This window comes from Pseudoliparis swirei, chromosome 11 (genome assembly GCF_029220125.1).
Source record: "Pseudoliparis swirei isolate HS2019 ecotype Mariana Trench chromosome 11, NWPU_hadal_v1, whole genome shotgun sequence".
In the NCBI taxonomy this organism is placed as follows: Eukaryota; Metazoa; Chordata; class Actinopteri; order Perciformes; family Liparidae; genus Pseudoliparis; species Pseudoliparis swirei.
The window spans coordinates 21,433,094-21,448,419 of record NC_079398.1 but is presented as its reverse complement, the minus strand read 5'-3'; the positions used below and the strand labels follow the sequence as shown (position 1 = coordinate 21,448,419).

The 15,326-nt window shown below is 42.9% G+C and overlaps 1 protein-coding gene across 5 annotated transcripts in view; it reads left to right on the top strand.

The window, feature by feature from the left end:
* Positions 1-15,326, top strand: part of numb (NUMB endocytic adaptor protein) — a 54,323-nt gene that overhangs the window by 25,298 nt on the left and 13,699 nt on the right. For 4 of the 5 annotated variants that reach the window (XM_056426152.1, XM_056426153.1, XM_056426149.1 and 1 more), the window contains exon 2: positions 6,969-7,105. In XM_056426152.1, the coding sequence (XP_056282127.1) occupies positions 6,980-7,105 (126 nt within the window). In that variant the 5' untranslated portion in view covers positions 6,969-6,979. Of the gene's footprint in view, positions 1-3,857; positions 3,921-6,968; positions 7,106-15,326 lie in introns of those variants that run through there. The other variant, XM_056426151.1, reaches the window with a different exon arrangement.

Genomic DNA, 15,326 nt, shown 5'->3' with positions numbered 1-15,326 from the left:
GAAAATTTGGTTTAAAGTCCTGGAAATCCATCGGTCAACATGTGTAAGAACCCTGACTTTAACGTATCGCGTTCGTACTTATTGTATCTTCATTTTTTATGATAAATGCTCTTAATTTAAATGCAGCCCATAAACAGACGAGTCCGGAGCGAGTCGAGGAGTTGGGTTCAGGTGATATACGCTGGTTCAATGTGGATCTATACAAGGACACGGCGTCAGCCTGAGAGGGTAAAGAGAACAGAGGGTGCAGGAATCGGATGCCCTGAGATGAGGCCCTTTTCTTTTTACAGATAAAAATGTGAACGTGTTGTTGGGGTATTTATATCGCATTCCTGCAACCGGTTAGTCATGTCGAACACTCCCGCTGCAGGTGCATATGCTTGGCTCAGCACAAACATTCATACACGTGTGTGTACATACACACAAATGCAAAAGTGCTCTCTCGTTCCCATACGCATGAGTTTGTGCTTTTACTTGCATTCCTGCTCTCCTCTGATTCGTCCGTGCCGCACGGCGGAGAGAAGGTGTGTGTGAGACATTAATGTTCAGACATCGGGCTGAGAGATGAAAAAAAAAGACCTCATCGTCAGTGGTGGCTGGTGAAATTTGGGGGGGGGGGGGGCGCAGTTTAAATAGCACTCAACAATGAGAAGAAAAGAGGTTTCGAGTAGAATATTGTAAAAAACAAAGCTTTATTTAAAGAACACAGCGTGCTCAACACTGTCCAATAACAACTATCAACACACTGTGACTTTGGGCATGAGAGGTTCAGAGCAGCTTTAAGGAACATTGGGTTGGGTTTCAGAGGTTTGCAAAATAAAAGAGTTTCACCCTCACATGAAAGAGGTTCAGAGCAGAATAGAGTCAGAAAGAGATCACATGTTACATTGGGTGACAGAGCAGACCCACTACTGAAAAGACAAGTAGCCTCCTCTCTTTAAAGTTGGCAAACTTCTCAATAACTCTCTGGTTAAAGTCAATCATGTCTGTAACCAGCCTGTTTCATTATTCTTGAGGGAATGTGTCTGTTTTTCAGAACTTCTTTGTTGTGTTTCGATGCCAGTTCGGTCTCCTTCTGCTGACTGTAAACAGGGTTAGCTTCAGGCTGTTAGCGAGTTAACTTCATGCTGTTAGCTAGATAACTGCGTCAAGGATGGGTTGCTCTCCTCCAGGTTTCTTCCTTTTTGAAGGGTTATTTGGGGAGTTTTTCCTGGTCCGATGTGAGGTTTGGGGGGGGGATGTCTGTGTACAGATTGTAAAAGCACTCGAATTGAAAAGGTTCGTGCTTTACACTTGTCTGAAGCTCTGTAGATCTCACCCCGTTGTAGTCCAGAGAGTTTCAGTCCCTTTGGAACAACAGACAGGGGAAATTAAACAGTGCATTACTCACTGAGCCTCCAGCTGACAGCTCCGTTAGCTACCTGTTCCCGTAGCTCCGTGGAGCTCTCTGGGCTGAGGGAACGCCGGTCTCTGATCTGCCGAATAGTCCAGTCACGTGAAATAATAAAACTATGTCATTGGCCAATGAGCGCACATTTTTGTGCCCCAAGATTCACGTTTCATCCGCCAATGAGAAGCCGTCCTTGCCGAAACGACTGAAATGTTTACTCGCTCCCCGCACACACGCGTTGGGCCGGTGTCCCGAAAAAGGGGAGGGGCTTCTCTCCGTGATAATGAGTGGCGATATATTATATTTTTTCACATTAACTTAAGTGGTTGTTGACAGGCTGACGGTCTCCCACACACATTTAGCGCGTCAACACGGTATATTTACTATTTAAATGATTTGGCATATAATGTTTTTTGAAAGGATTTTTTTATTTTTTTTTCATCTCAAAATGTTAAGAGGGGCGGCGCCCTAGCGCCCCCTATGGACGCACAGCCACTGCTCATAGTTTTCTACCTGTCGGTTCCAGAGATCAATTGAAAGATCTCCTGGCAGGAAATGTCCTTTTTGTTTCTGAGCTGGTTTTTAATTTTGCGATTTCAGGTTTTTTTTTACCCCTAGGGATTATACTCGTATATATTTTTTCAAACACACCAAATCTTTTGAAAACGTAGAAACACGAGTTGCAACGCAAGACGTTCAGCCGAGAACCATCCCGTCGTCGCTCTGTAGCTTTCTAAGAAATACAGATGACTGTTTTTAATAAAGCACTACCTACCTAAAACAAGTAAGAACTTCCCTAAACATCATTCTACGGCATCACAAACAAACACATTTCTTTTTTTACCTTCGCATTGAAAATGCGGAAGGTAATGTTTTGATTGGCGTGTATTTATTACCTTCGCATTGAAAATGCCGGAAGGTTATGTTTTGATCGCCATTTATTTATTTATTTATTTGTATGCGTGTTATTCGCAAAACTCAAAAAGTATTGAACCGAATCGCATGAAATTTGGTGGGATGATTGTTTATTATCCGGGGACCAGTTGATTAGATTTTGGGATCGATCGGGTCAAAGGTCAAGGTCAAAGGTCATGAACAGGTCAAAATCTTTCGCAGAACTCAAAAAGTATTGAACCGAATCGCATGAAATTTGGTGGGATGATTGTTTATTATCCGGGGACCAGTTGATTAGATTTTGAGATTGATCGGGTCAAAGGTCATGAACAGGTCAAATCTTCTTGAATCACATGGAATTTGGTGGGATGATTGGTTATTATCCGGGTACCATTTGATTAGATTTTGGGATCAATCGGGTCAAAGGTTAAGGTCAAGGTCATGGAAAGGTCAACATCTTTTTTTTACCATAGCACGGTCAATTTATATCCAATTGGCATGGAACTAATGCCAAAATGTTCATAATTCAATGCCCAATCTTGTGATATGCGAAGGTATGCGCTCTACCGAGTGCCCATTCTAGTTTTACCATAGTTTTACCATCAATTTTTTTCCAATTGGCATGCAACTGATGCCAAAATGTTCTTAATTCAAGGCCCAATCTTGTGATATGCGAAGGTATGCGCTCTACCGAGTGCCCCTTCTAGTTTAAAGATGCGTTTGTGTCCAAATCGCATTGCAAACAAACGCTTTAACGTGGCGCCCCAGAGACGTGGCGCTCGAGAGCAGTCAAATCCTTATTCCCTGCCGCTCCGCGTCCTCTTCGCTCTGCAGGCTGGAAGCACGCAGCCTGTCACCGGCGGCGCGGTGAGCCCAAACACGACGCGACCTAAATAAACCAGTGTGCTAGGAGAAGAGCGAGGGATGAAGCAATGTTTTTTTTTTTCTCCCCTCACCGAGTCGTCTTGTTTTCAAACACTTCACTCCGCCGCGGGCTACAACATGCATAATATGTGCGCACACTTTATTTAATACACACTCGAGTTGGACCGGGTGCCTTTTTTTTATCGCGACACTCGCAGAGGCACTCGACTCTTAAAAAAAAAAAAAGTGCTTTCAGAGTTCGTACGGTCATGGAAAACCTGGAAAAGTCATGGAATTTTAAAATGGTTATTTCCAGGTCTGGAAAAGTCATGGAAAAAAACTTAAATCATAAAAGTTTTGAAAAGGTCATGGGAATTTGTCATAATCACATGTTCATTTACGCCAAGTTTGATATAATGAATATGTTTTTTAAAGAAAGACGCTTAAAATGTAAGCCGGCGTATGCTCTCAATACGCAAGATTTTCTAAAATGTTCATGTTTATACCGAGATTTCAGTTTGGTCATGGAAATTTGGTTTAAAGTCATGCAAAAGTCATGGAAATCCATCGGTCAACATGTGTAAGAACCCTGTACTTTGACACTTCAAATTTGATGTTGCTGTCTCTGTTTACAGATGGCTCACTTCGTCAGTCTGGGTCTCGGGGGTCTGACGCCGCAGAGCACCCCGCGTGGAACACGAGTTCTCAGCCACACAATCGTCTCATCACAAAACGGAGGCAGCAAAAAATGCACCGACTAACTTTTTTAAAAGTGCGTTGTGAAGTGCAGAAATACGTCAATTCTCACTCGGCAGATTCAGGCTCTAGAGAAGTTTCCGTGGTGCGTGGTCCCCTCCCGTTCGCCCCCTTTAGCGTCAGTAGGAAGTTGTGTGTGTTTGTGTGCGTTTCAGTGGTCCAGTGTGTGTGCTGCCCACAGAGCTGGAGCCTGGGACGGACAGATAACGGAGCCTCACCTCAAACACACTTTCTAGCCCCAGTGTGGGCAACATGGACACGTTTCATGAAGCAAACAGACAGCGCAGTCCTGTGTTTGTGTGTGTGTGTGTAATTAAGTCGGTGTGTATGTGTGTGTTTGCTGGACGCTGCTATGTTGCTGCTTGTTCTTGTGTGTGGACAGTCGGCTCTCCTGGATTAAAGACCTTTAATCCCGCCCGATCCTCATCAGCTCAAAAGTTAGTGGGTGCAACTTGCTAGTCGAGGAGTATGGAGGACTTAAAATGACTTAAGTATAAATAAATAAATGCATGAATAAATAAATAAATGCTTAAATAAATGTATAAATACAGGAATAAATAAATGCTTAAATATATGTATAACTACAAGAATAAATGTATAAATAAATAAATGCTTAAATAAATGTATAAATAAATACAAGAATAAATGTATAAATACATAAATTTATAAATATAAGTTATAACTCAACAGGACATAATTAAATAAGTGTATTTCTACATTTCTGTATTTATTCATTTATTTATATCTGTATTTATGTGTCCACACGTATTTCTTCATTTATTTATGTGTGACATTTATGTGTCCGTATATTCAAATGAGCTGGGGCGGTCCGAACCTCATTGTTAAACAGGATTTAATTATTGAAACATTTATTTCAGCATTTATTTATTTATTCATGCATTTATTTATTTATACTTAATTAAGTCATTTGAAGTCCTCCATAGAGGAGTACGTGTCGCTCGGCGCTAGAAGTCAGAATTGCGCGGCTGAGTGGCTTCTGGTCTCCGGTCATGAGCTCTGATGAGAGAGACGTGAGCGGGCTTTGATGGATGCACCTCTCGGTTCTAGCTGGGATCAGTTGGGATTTTAATTGGTTCTCTGCTTTTTTTTTTTTCCTACCGCCTAATCCCCTCCCGAAGCCAAGAAGACACGCATGTACCGTTTCAGTAAGGCTGCTAGCCTCATTAATTGCGCTGTTCTAAGTTTTTGAGTGTCAGTGTTTGAACCTGCACTGAAGTGAGTCCTCGACTTATTTTTGTTTCTCGAGATGTGCTCTTAAGTTTCTTAGAAATAAGTCTTTCAGCATGAAAAAATAAACATACAATAATAAGATGACAACGGTAGATTTGTGACTCATCGACTAAGAGGGTTAGCCCAAGTTAGGAGTACATTGTAGAGTCGAGAGATCGTTAAAGAGGTCTGACGACAAACAGCTGTCAGATTATAACACCAGGGAAAAATAAAACCAATAGTGTTGTCAGATTAGCTATCGCTTTATTCGGAGGTTGAACCAAAAGTAAACACACTGATAATGTTGTTCGTAAATCCCCTAAACTTGTACAGGAAAGTACATGTTGGTCCAAAGCTGGACCGGTCAGTGCAGGATTCGTACGGTCATGGAAAACCTGGAAAAGTCATGGAATTTTAAAATGGTAATTTCCAGGCCTGGAAAAGTCATGGAAAAAACTTCAATCACAAAGGTTTTGGAAAAGTCATGGACATTTGTTATAATCACATGTTCATTTACGCCGAGTTTGAAATAATGAATATGTTTTAGAACGAAAGACTCAAAATATAAGCCGGCATACTGGCGGAGCAAATTTTTTTTCTTCGTTGCCATAGCTCGGGAAGCAAGTGTTTATTCTTTTAATCAATCAAAATCAAAATATTGTCTCTTATTCATTTGTTTCATTTAATGAATACGGTATGCTTTGGAATTCACATTGTTTAAATACTAAATGTTCTCACTTTGATGTTTTCACCGAGATTTCAGTTTGGTCATGGAAATTTGGTTTAAAGTCATGGAAAAGTCATGGAAATCCATTGGTCCAATTGTGTAAGACCCCTGTCAGTGGGTTTGTAAACTAAGAATGAGAAGTTTTATTCAGTTATTTGCATTTTCTAATATTACAATTGATCTTGAAGTTGGATATATTGTCAGTAATTCTCCAAACATAAGCGGAAATTCATGTTAATTGCAAACATAAAAATATCTGAATTCGAAATGTCCGTTAACGGTGTATGTAAACATTCTGGATTGTCATTTAACGGTAATATTATAGCCCTGATCAAATTCTACAGGTAAAGCGTTCACGCAGCACACTGCCCCCAGTGTCCTTTGTTGCCTTTTTTATTTGGGCTGCCTCGACTCCAAAGACTTCGACTCCGACTCCTTTGTACCTCCTTGCGAGTCGGAGAGACAACAGCGTATTGTTTTTTGAAGCGTTCCCACACAGCGGCTTTATTCCGGACGCATGAAAGGCTCCAGTATGCGATCCTCTGCTATCTCCGGCTTCTTATCCGTTATCAAACACAGGAAGTTGACTAATTCCTGCGTCGACATCCACTGTTGACCGCACGTGAATCGGTCCATATCCCAGACACACGGGCCTGGATCGTTCCTTTTTACCGTCGCATTGAAAATGCGGAAGGTTATGTTTTGATCGCCATTTATTTATTTATTTATTTATTTGTATGTGTGTTACTCGCATAACTCAAAAAGTATTAAACCGAATCGCATGAAATATCCGGACCATTTGATTAGATTTGGGATGATCGGGTTTAAAGGTCAAGGTCAAGAAAAGGCGCATGACATTTGGTGGGATGATTGGTTATTATCCGGGGGCCATTTGATTAAATTTTGGGATCGATCGGGTCAAAGGTCAAGGTCATGAAAAGGTCAAAATCTTCTTTTTACCATAGCGGGTCAATTTCTATACAATTGGCATGCAACTAATGCCAACATGTTCATAATTCAATGCCCACTCTTGTGATATGCGAAGGTATGCGCTCTACCGAGTGCCCATTCTAGTTTAATAAAGTGTTTCTTCTCGCCGCTTCGCAGGGAGCTCAGCGATGAACAAGCTTCGGCAGAGCTTCCGCCGGAAGAAAGACGTCTACGTGCCGGAGTCGAGTCGGCCGCACCAGTGGCAGACGGACGAGGAGACGGTCCGCAGTGGCAAATGTAGCTTTGCAGTCAAGGTGACTCTCCCTCACACATGTACACACCTGCATACCAAACACACACACACACACACACACACACACAGCGCTGACCTTATTGTGCCACGCTCGCACCTCCTGAGAAACTCGCATGCCGCCGGGCTCCCCAAGGACGCCGCCGCCTGTAATTAATCACAAGCATTCAGAGACTGTGAGCGAAGCTTTTATCTAGGTTCTCCAAACCTGTGGGATGTGTGCGCACACAAATACTTTCATCAAGTGAACGGTACAGAATTAAAGAAAAAGGATTCATTATAGCCGACGGAGGACAAACGTCAGGGCCACCGCGATAGCGCAGCACCGATAAAAATACACGACTCGGGAGGCGATGCGGCGTCTTCCTCCCCTCGCCTGCAGCCGATGGAGTTTTCCGTGTTTTGGAAACACGACCGTCCGCTTTCGCAAACAGAAGTGCGACGGCGTGCACTTCCTCTTATCGCACGGGATGGAAAGGCTCTCCTCTCAGAAAAAAGGTGGAATTCAAAACCGCAGAGTGGAGAAAGAGAAAGTCGTCCTCGGAATATATGAACCGCGTGGCCGGTCAGCGGACGTGTGCGGCCGAGCCCAGAGTCCCTGCACGCCACACGGTTCCAACGGATAGCCAGCGCCACCTTAAAGGACGACCCGCACCCTTTGAACAGGGAGTTTCAGACGGAGGTGTTTAAAAACCACGATGCAGAACAAAGCGCAGCAAAAACCGCTTTAGTCCAGCAGCCATCTTTCAGGTCAACACATTAGTATTAGAACACTGATTTGTGGCTCTGTGTTGTTATCACGTCTGTTTACCTTCGCATTGAAAATGCCGGAAGGTTATGTTTTGATCGCCGTGTATTTATTTATTTATTTATTTGTTTGTGTGTTATTCGCAAAACTCAAAAAGTATTGAACCGAATCGCATGAAATTTGGTGGGATGATTGGTTATTATCCGGGGACCATTTGATTAGATTTTGGGATCAATCGGGTCAAAGGTCAAGGTCATGGAAAGGTCAAACTCATTTTTTACCATAGCACGATACATTTTTGTCCAATTGGCATGCAACTAATGCCAAAATGTTCATAATTCAATGCCCAATCTTGTGATATGCGAAGGTATGCGCTCTACCGAGTGCCCATTCTAGTTACCTTCGCATTGAAAATGCCGGAAGGTTATGTTTTGATCGCCGTGTATTTATTTATTTATTTATTTGTATGCGTGTTATTCGCAAATCTCAAAAAGTATTGAACCGAATCGCATGAAATTAGGTGGCATGATTGTTTATTATCCGGGGACCAGTTGATTAGATTTTGGGATCGATCGGGTCAAAGGTCATGAACAGGTCAAAATCTTTCGCAGAACTCAAAAAGTATTGAACCGAATCGCATGAAATTTGGTGGGATGATTGTTTATTATCCGGGGACCAGTTGATTAGATTTTGGGATCGATCGGGTCAAAGGTCAAAGGTCATGAACAGGTCAAAATCTTTCGCAGAACTCAAAGTATTGAACCGAATCGCATGAAATTTGGTGGGATGATTGTTTATTATCCGGGGACCAGTTGATTAGATTTTGGGATCGATCGGGTCAAAGGTCATGAACAGGTCAAAATCTTTCGCATAACTCAAAAAGTATTGAACCGAATCGCATGAAATTTGGTGGGATGATTGTTTATTATCCGGGGACCATTTGATTAGATTTTGGGATCAATCGGGTCAAATGTCAAGGTCAAGGTCATGGAAAGGTCAAACTCTTTTTTTACCATAGCACGATACATTTTTGTCCAATTGGCATGCAACTAATGCCAAAATGTTCATAATTCAATGCCCAATCTTGTGATATGCGAAGGTATGCGCTCTACCGAGTGCCCATTCTAGTTTTTAATGTTTTGATCGCTGTGTATTTATTTATGTATTTGTATGAGTGTTACTCGCATAACTCAAAAAGTATCAAACCAATTCACATGAAATTTGGTGGGATGATTGGTTATTATCCTGGGACCATTTGATTAGATTTTGGGATCGATCGGGTCAAAGGTCAAGGTCATGAAAAGGTCAACATCTTCTTTTTACCATAGCACGGTCAATTTCTATCCAATTGGCATGCAACTCTTTTTGCGTTGATTGTAATGTTTTGTCGAGATAGATGCCTCACTCTACCGACGGGTACATGTAAAGTAACCTGAACCTGAGGTTGCGGTGTCGATGGCGCCCGTGTTTTTTTGCTCTATCCTGTTTTCTTCAAGCAAGAAACGTTAATTAAAAACCTTCAAAGTGGAGGGAGGTGAAAGGGCCGTACGTGATGGGTAAGGGGCGTCACCGTGCGTTGATTCACGGCTTCATGTCTCATCTCAGCCAGTGCGAAACGTCCTAGATTCAAGATCTCCTCTCAGCTGTATTCCAAATGTCGCCTCGCGCCGCACACACACACACACACACACACACACACACACACACTCTCTCTCAGATCACGTATACACCTTCCCTCCCCCACCTGCTTCCCATAAATTGTCTCCCTTCGCTGCACTCAAAGCGTTTTCTCACACTTCTTTTAAAACGAACGGACATGAACTACGTCTTCTCACGATTCGCTTTTTTAAATTCAAAAGTCGAGCAGTGCTGCAGAATTCTTTCGATGTCTTAAACGGGACCAAAGACAAACCGCTGCGGTGTAACCGTCACCACCAAACCGTACGTGAACCCAGACAGCTGACCACTGCTGCGTGGTCCGTACTCTCAGTCTTCTCGTCAGCAGTCAGTAAATTACAGATCGGCCGCTGTGGTCAGAAAGAAAATAAGCTTATCTCGCGTCGTCACGCCTTCCTTCACGTGCTTCTGCAGCCACTCGCGCTTCTCCACCACCAGTCCTTTTTAGTACCTCTGCACTGGCTTCTAGCGTGCCGGTGCAACCTACCATGCTACTCCTCCATAGGCCTCCTCCTTCCTCCTGCTCTAGGTGCCTCAGAGGAGACCAGTCGTGTGGGTTTGAATAGTTGCAGTGAAATCATCACTCACTGGCGCACTAAAAACTAGAACGGGCACTCGGTAGAGCGCATACATATCACAAGATTGGGCATTGAATTATGAACATTTTGGCATTAGTTGCAGGCCAATTGGATACAAATGGACCGTGCTATGGTAGAAAGAAGAGTTTGACCTTTTCATGACCTTGACCTTTGACACGATCGATCCCAAAATCTAATCAAATGGTCCCCAGATAATAACCAATCATCCCACCCAATTTCATGCGATTCGGATTAATGCTTTTTGAGTTATGCGAGTAAATAAATACACGGCGATCAAAACATAACCTTCCGCATTTTCAATGCGAAGGTAAACAACCGATGGCGGGGAGGAGATGAGTGAAGAAGAAGAAAGGTTGTTTCAAAGTGTGTGTGTGGGGGGGTGTAAGAATCCTTTAGTGTCGTGGCTCGGGGCTTCCCCCACCACATAGCGCCCTTTGACGAGCTGTAAAAGTGCAATCCTACACTGATTAACACATCTGTGTTTTTGCCCCCGCTGCCTTTCTTTTTATGTACGTTTTTTGCTCGGTCTGTTTTCCATCTGAAATCGCGCTGACAGGCAATTATTCACGATCCAAGGTGATCGGCAAAGGCTTAAAGATGTTGATTCGCTTTGTTACATTTTTTTTTAATGGAAATCTCACGGAGATGGAGGCGAGATCAGATTAAATTGCTTCTGTGTGTTGCTTACCAACGACAACAGGGAGGGAAAGTAATTCATGTCCTTGGACTTATTCATATGGAAATGAATGTGCGCAGTTTGGTCTGAACTTGTCGTCTGCAGCTTTTCACACGTTGGAAAGGAGTTTTTAAGACATTGTATTCAAGCCGACTCCATTATTTCACTTCATCGGATTTATGGCCCATATCCTGAATGAATTCCTCGACCCTATTTGGATGATTTGAGAGGATTTACACCAACAAATCCTCCAGTAAATTGATATTGATACACAGGATGTGAAATGCTACTGTCAGAGCTTCTGAGCTGGAGGTGCTGATGTGTGTTTTGCTACCTGGAGCCAGGGAAGCTCTTTCAAGCTCTTTCAAGCTCTTTCTCGCCTTGTGGAGCTAACTATAGTTTCCAACTCCATATTTACCAAAAAAAGTTAAATATTTCTTCAAGATAAAATGTGAATATTTAAACAATACAGGGCTGTCGGTCCGTTGTCTTGCCCCTTATCATCAGCTCCTCCAAATTTGTTTGAAAATTTTGAATTTTGGTTACCACCGCTTGCTCTACACAAACCAATCCCCAAGCACGGGGACGTGTAAATACAATATCGCACAATAACACAAAGATCACGACGTGTGAATGTAATCTAATCCGAGCCCACTCCGGGATTAGAACTAAGCCCGCAGTGGGCTCGTGAACAAACCTGTATTTCGGAACCAAATTACCCGACGCATGTACGACAAACGGAGATATTCATCATATATATATTAGGGCTGTGAAACGATTAACATTTTTAATCGGGTTAATCATAGGTTTCTGTGGATTAATCATGATTAATCACACATATTACCGATCGGTATATTATATTTTTTGAGAACATAGACAAAATGACAAAAAATACATTATATACATTTATACATTCTTCTATACAATGGTGCTGCAACTCAGCAGTTGTTTTGATTTTCTTCCATCTGGAATAACATCTCATCTTCATCCAGAATGTTTAACCTAACCTCCTTTACCTTGGGTCAAATTGACCCCATTCAATAATGTCGGTGTTGTTCTTTTTCAAATTTGACCCCAGGGCTATTTTCACTGTCAAACATATAAGAAAAACAAACATAAAAAAATTTGGGAAGCAATATTAATTAATAATTTTTAATGTTTTTTGTGCTTTTTGTCAAACTGGACCCCGAGGTAAAATATGTTAGTAAATGTAAAAATAAGGTAACAGGAGAACAAAACATTTTTTTTTTGTTTGTTTACCAACCACTCCACCATGATACAATCTCTCTAGGCCTCCTCTGAGGCAAACTGACTGTGAGGACTGTGGACTGTTTCGTGTTTTGATTGGCGGGCGGGCCGTGATGAAAGGGAGGGACGCACCACGCTAGCTGCTGCCTCACTGACCCGGACCGAAGGACTTTTTGACAAGTGTGACTTTTTTCTTTTTGCCCTGCGCGCCGCGTGGGACGGGCGTGGAAGCGTAGACGCAGACGTGTTAACGCAGCGATGAGACGAAAGAAATGAGATGCATGCAGAAAGATACGAATAACAACAAAAGTTTAGTTTAATAGAACTAGAGGCGTGCTCTAGAGAACATGTGTCGGGCATCGGATTCGATTCTCTCACGCCGCTTATCGACTGGCAGGTCGCGATCGCGACGCGGCGATCGACTGATTGGATCCCCCTGATCTACAAGAAGTAAGTCCGGACAAGGTTTCCGGTGAACCGCGGAAGGATCATTACGACCGATCAGCGTCAGAGCTGAGAGCGGACAGAGTTCAGATTGAAGTTGTGTGTATTGAAGCTCATTTTTTTTTTTTTTTTTTCGTCCTGGGCCAACAACAACAGATTTGTTTCAATTCTGCGCATCGTAAAATGCGTTAAAAAAAAATAACTAGTTAAACCCTGAAATGATTTATTAACTGAGTTAACGTTATTTTCACATATATATTTTTAAATAGATTACATGTGAATGTTTCAGGCTCCAGGGAGCCGCTGCCGGTGACTCACAGGATGCAGTGAGAGGCTCCACGGAGCATCTGCTGTGGCTCTTCGAGCCTCCTCTGCGTTTCACTCCTCTCACCTCAGCCCCGCCTCCTGGATGATCCCCTCTTAGCGACGCCGCCGCTCTCGATGTCCTCGCTGCCCCCGACCGCCTCCGCGTTGTCCGTGCGTGTTTGCGCGTGCGTTCGTTCTACCACGCCCACAGCGTGACTCACGGCTTTGGCGTCACAATCTCAAAATAGCAGGGCCGGAGGTCGTGTGTGTGTGTGTGTGTGTGTGTGGCACTTGGTTTGTGAGTCTATAAGGAAAGGGTAAGGACTTCCTCTGCGGCCCCAAACACACAATAGCTACTGGGGCGGTCGGGGTTGCGACTCTGGTGCGACACGCAGCCGGGTGTGATGCTGCCGGAGCGTTTTTCCGTTCATTCAATAGCAGTTAAAAGTCCTCCAAGACCCGATGTCTTGATGTGGGTTGTTATGTGGTTTTAGCTCAAGGCTCCCCCACCCACCTTAGTGTCTCATCTCATTATTAACTAGAACGGGCACTCGGTAGAGCGCATACCTTCACATATCACAAGATTGGGCATTGAATTATGAACATAAAAATTGACCGCGCTATGGTAAAAAGAAGATTTTGACCTTTTCATGACCTTGACCGTGACCTTTGACCCGATCGATCCCAAAATCTAATCAAATGGTCCCCGGATAATAACCAATCATCCCACCAAATTTCATGCAATTCGGTTTAATACTTTTTGACTTATGCGAATAACACGCACGCACACAAATACACGGCGATCAAAACATAACCTTCCGCATTTTCAATGCGAAGGTAATTAGACTCTAGATGGCTGTTATTGCAATGACGTGGCATTATTCATGCATGTGTGCATGTTGAAATAAGGGCCGCTGCTTTTTATCATCAACGGTTTCATGTTAGAAAAAGTATATTTCTCAAGGATTTCTTCTGGCACGGAGAAGCGGAAGAGTCTCCGGCCGTCAAACCTCCAGCACGCTCGTCGTATAAAGGACATCGGGGCGTCTCACGGTCGGCTCGTGGCCGTATATGTTTGCATACATGCATATATTTGTGCAGACGTACTCGGCCGATAAAGCGATAACATTTCCCGGTTCAGATCGTACCGTTTTGAGTCGTGGGTTTGATCGGCGGGAGAGAAAAAAGCAGGAATAATAACGCAGAGATTTCTTAATCACGTTTTTTTTCAATTGTTATTTAACCTTAATGACCAATAAAGACGGTTTGTGTTGTTCTGTTATAGCAGCTGGTTCTTTTTTTTCACACCCATTCCGAAAAATGAGTAGCCCATCCCAAAGTCAGTGTGATCCTTAAAAAAATAACTGGTTGCCCTTTTGTTTTGTTACGATCATCTATAATGGCTATTTGCACTTTGCTATTAATAATGTATTGTACGCTGTTTGGAGCTACAGTTAGGATGGTAAACGGATCACAAGTCCCTCTAGCAGAATCAGTAACTTCTTTTAAATCACTTCTTAAAACTCATTTTTATAGAACAGCTTTTAAGTGATCTAGTCTTTTTATGCAGAACTTTGGTTCCCCTAATTTAGTTGTCTGTTTTTAATTTATTTGGTTTTTAATTTATTAATTTATTTATTTTCCATTTTATTTTTTTATTTTAATATATACTTTTAAATGTAATATTGGTTTCTTGCTATTCCACTTGTTTTGATTTGAATCTCTGTGGAGCACTTTGTAAACATTGTTTTTAAAGGTGCTATATAAATAAAGTTATTATTATTATTTGTTATCCATATAGTTCTGTTTAACAAACTTCATCGTGATGCAACTCAAAGGACCGCCGTGGGTTCGGTGTTGTCTCCGACGCTACGCTCCTCCTGCTCATTTCAACACAGATTTAGTTATTCACAATGTTGCGTCATCGGGTCTCAGCGACCACAAAGGGTTAATACAGATCTCCTTAGTGCGTGTTTGTCCTGACGACCAGCTGAGAAACTTTCTCACGGGTCAATCACGATCCAGTCGGCCACTGTTCCCCGGCTGGAGACGCGGCGCGAGGCCTCGGAGCGCTCTGGCGTAGAGACCTGCCACGTTGCACAAGATTACGCAATCGGCAGAAACCGATCAAGCGACCCGATCTCAGTGACGGTCGTCGTACGAGGAAACGGCAGCTTCTTCTCGCTTCTTCACGCGTGCGTCTTCTCATGTGATCACTTAGTCACACACCTGCCGTTGGCTTGACCCACTCGACACATTTATATTTCTCAGGGTGGCGTTGAGCGTTTCTTTTCTCCACGGACGACATTTGAGATAAACTCTGGAGCAGTTGAGCTGCGATGGACCTCAACGTGATCATTAATCCGGTGTCTAACTCACGAGCGCCAGCCAGCTGAGTTATTTCTAATCCACCTATTAGACGGTCTTGACTCATTAAATACACAATCTTGTTGCAGAGTTTATGAACGTGACCTTACTTAGACTTCAGGAGAGATCGCCACGGGAAACGTCTGTCCCGGCTTTCCTC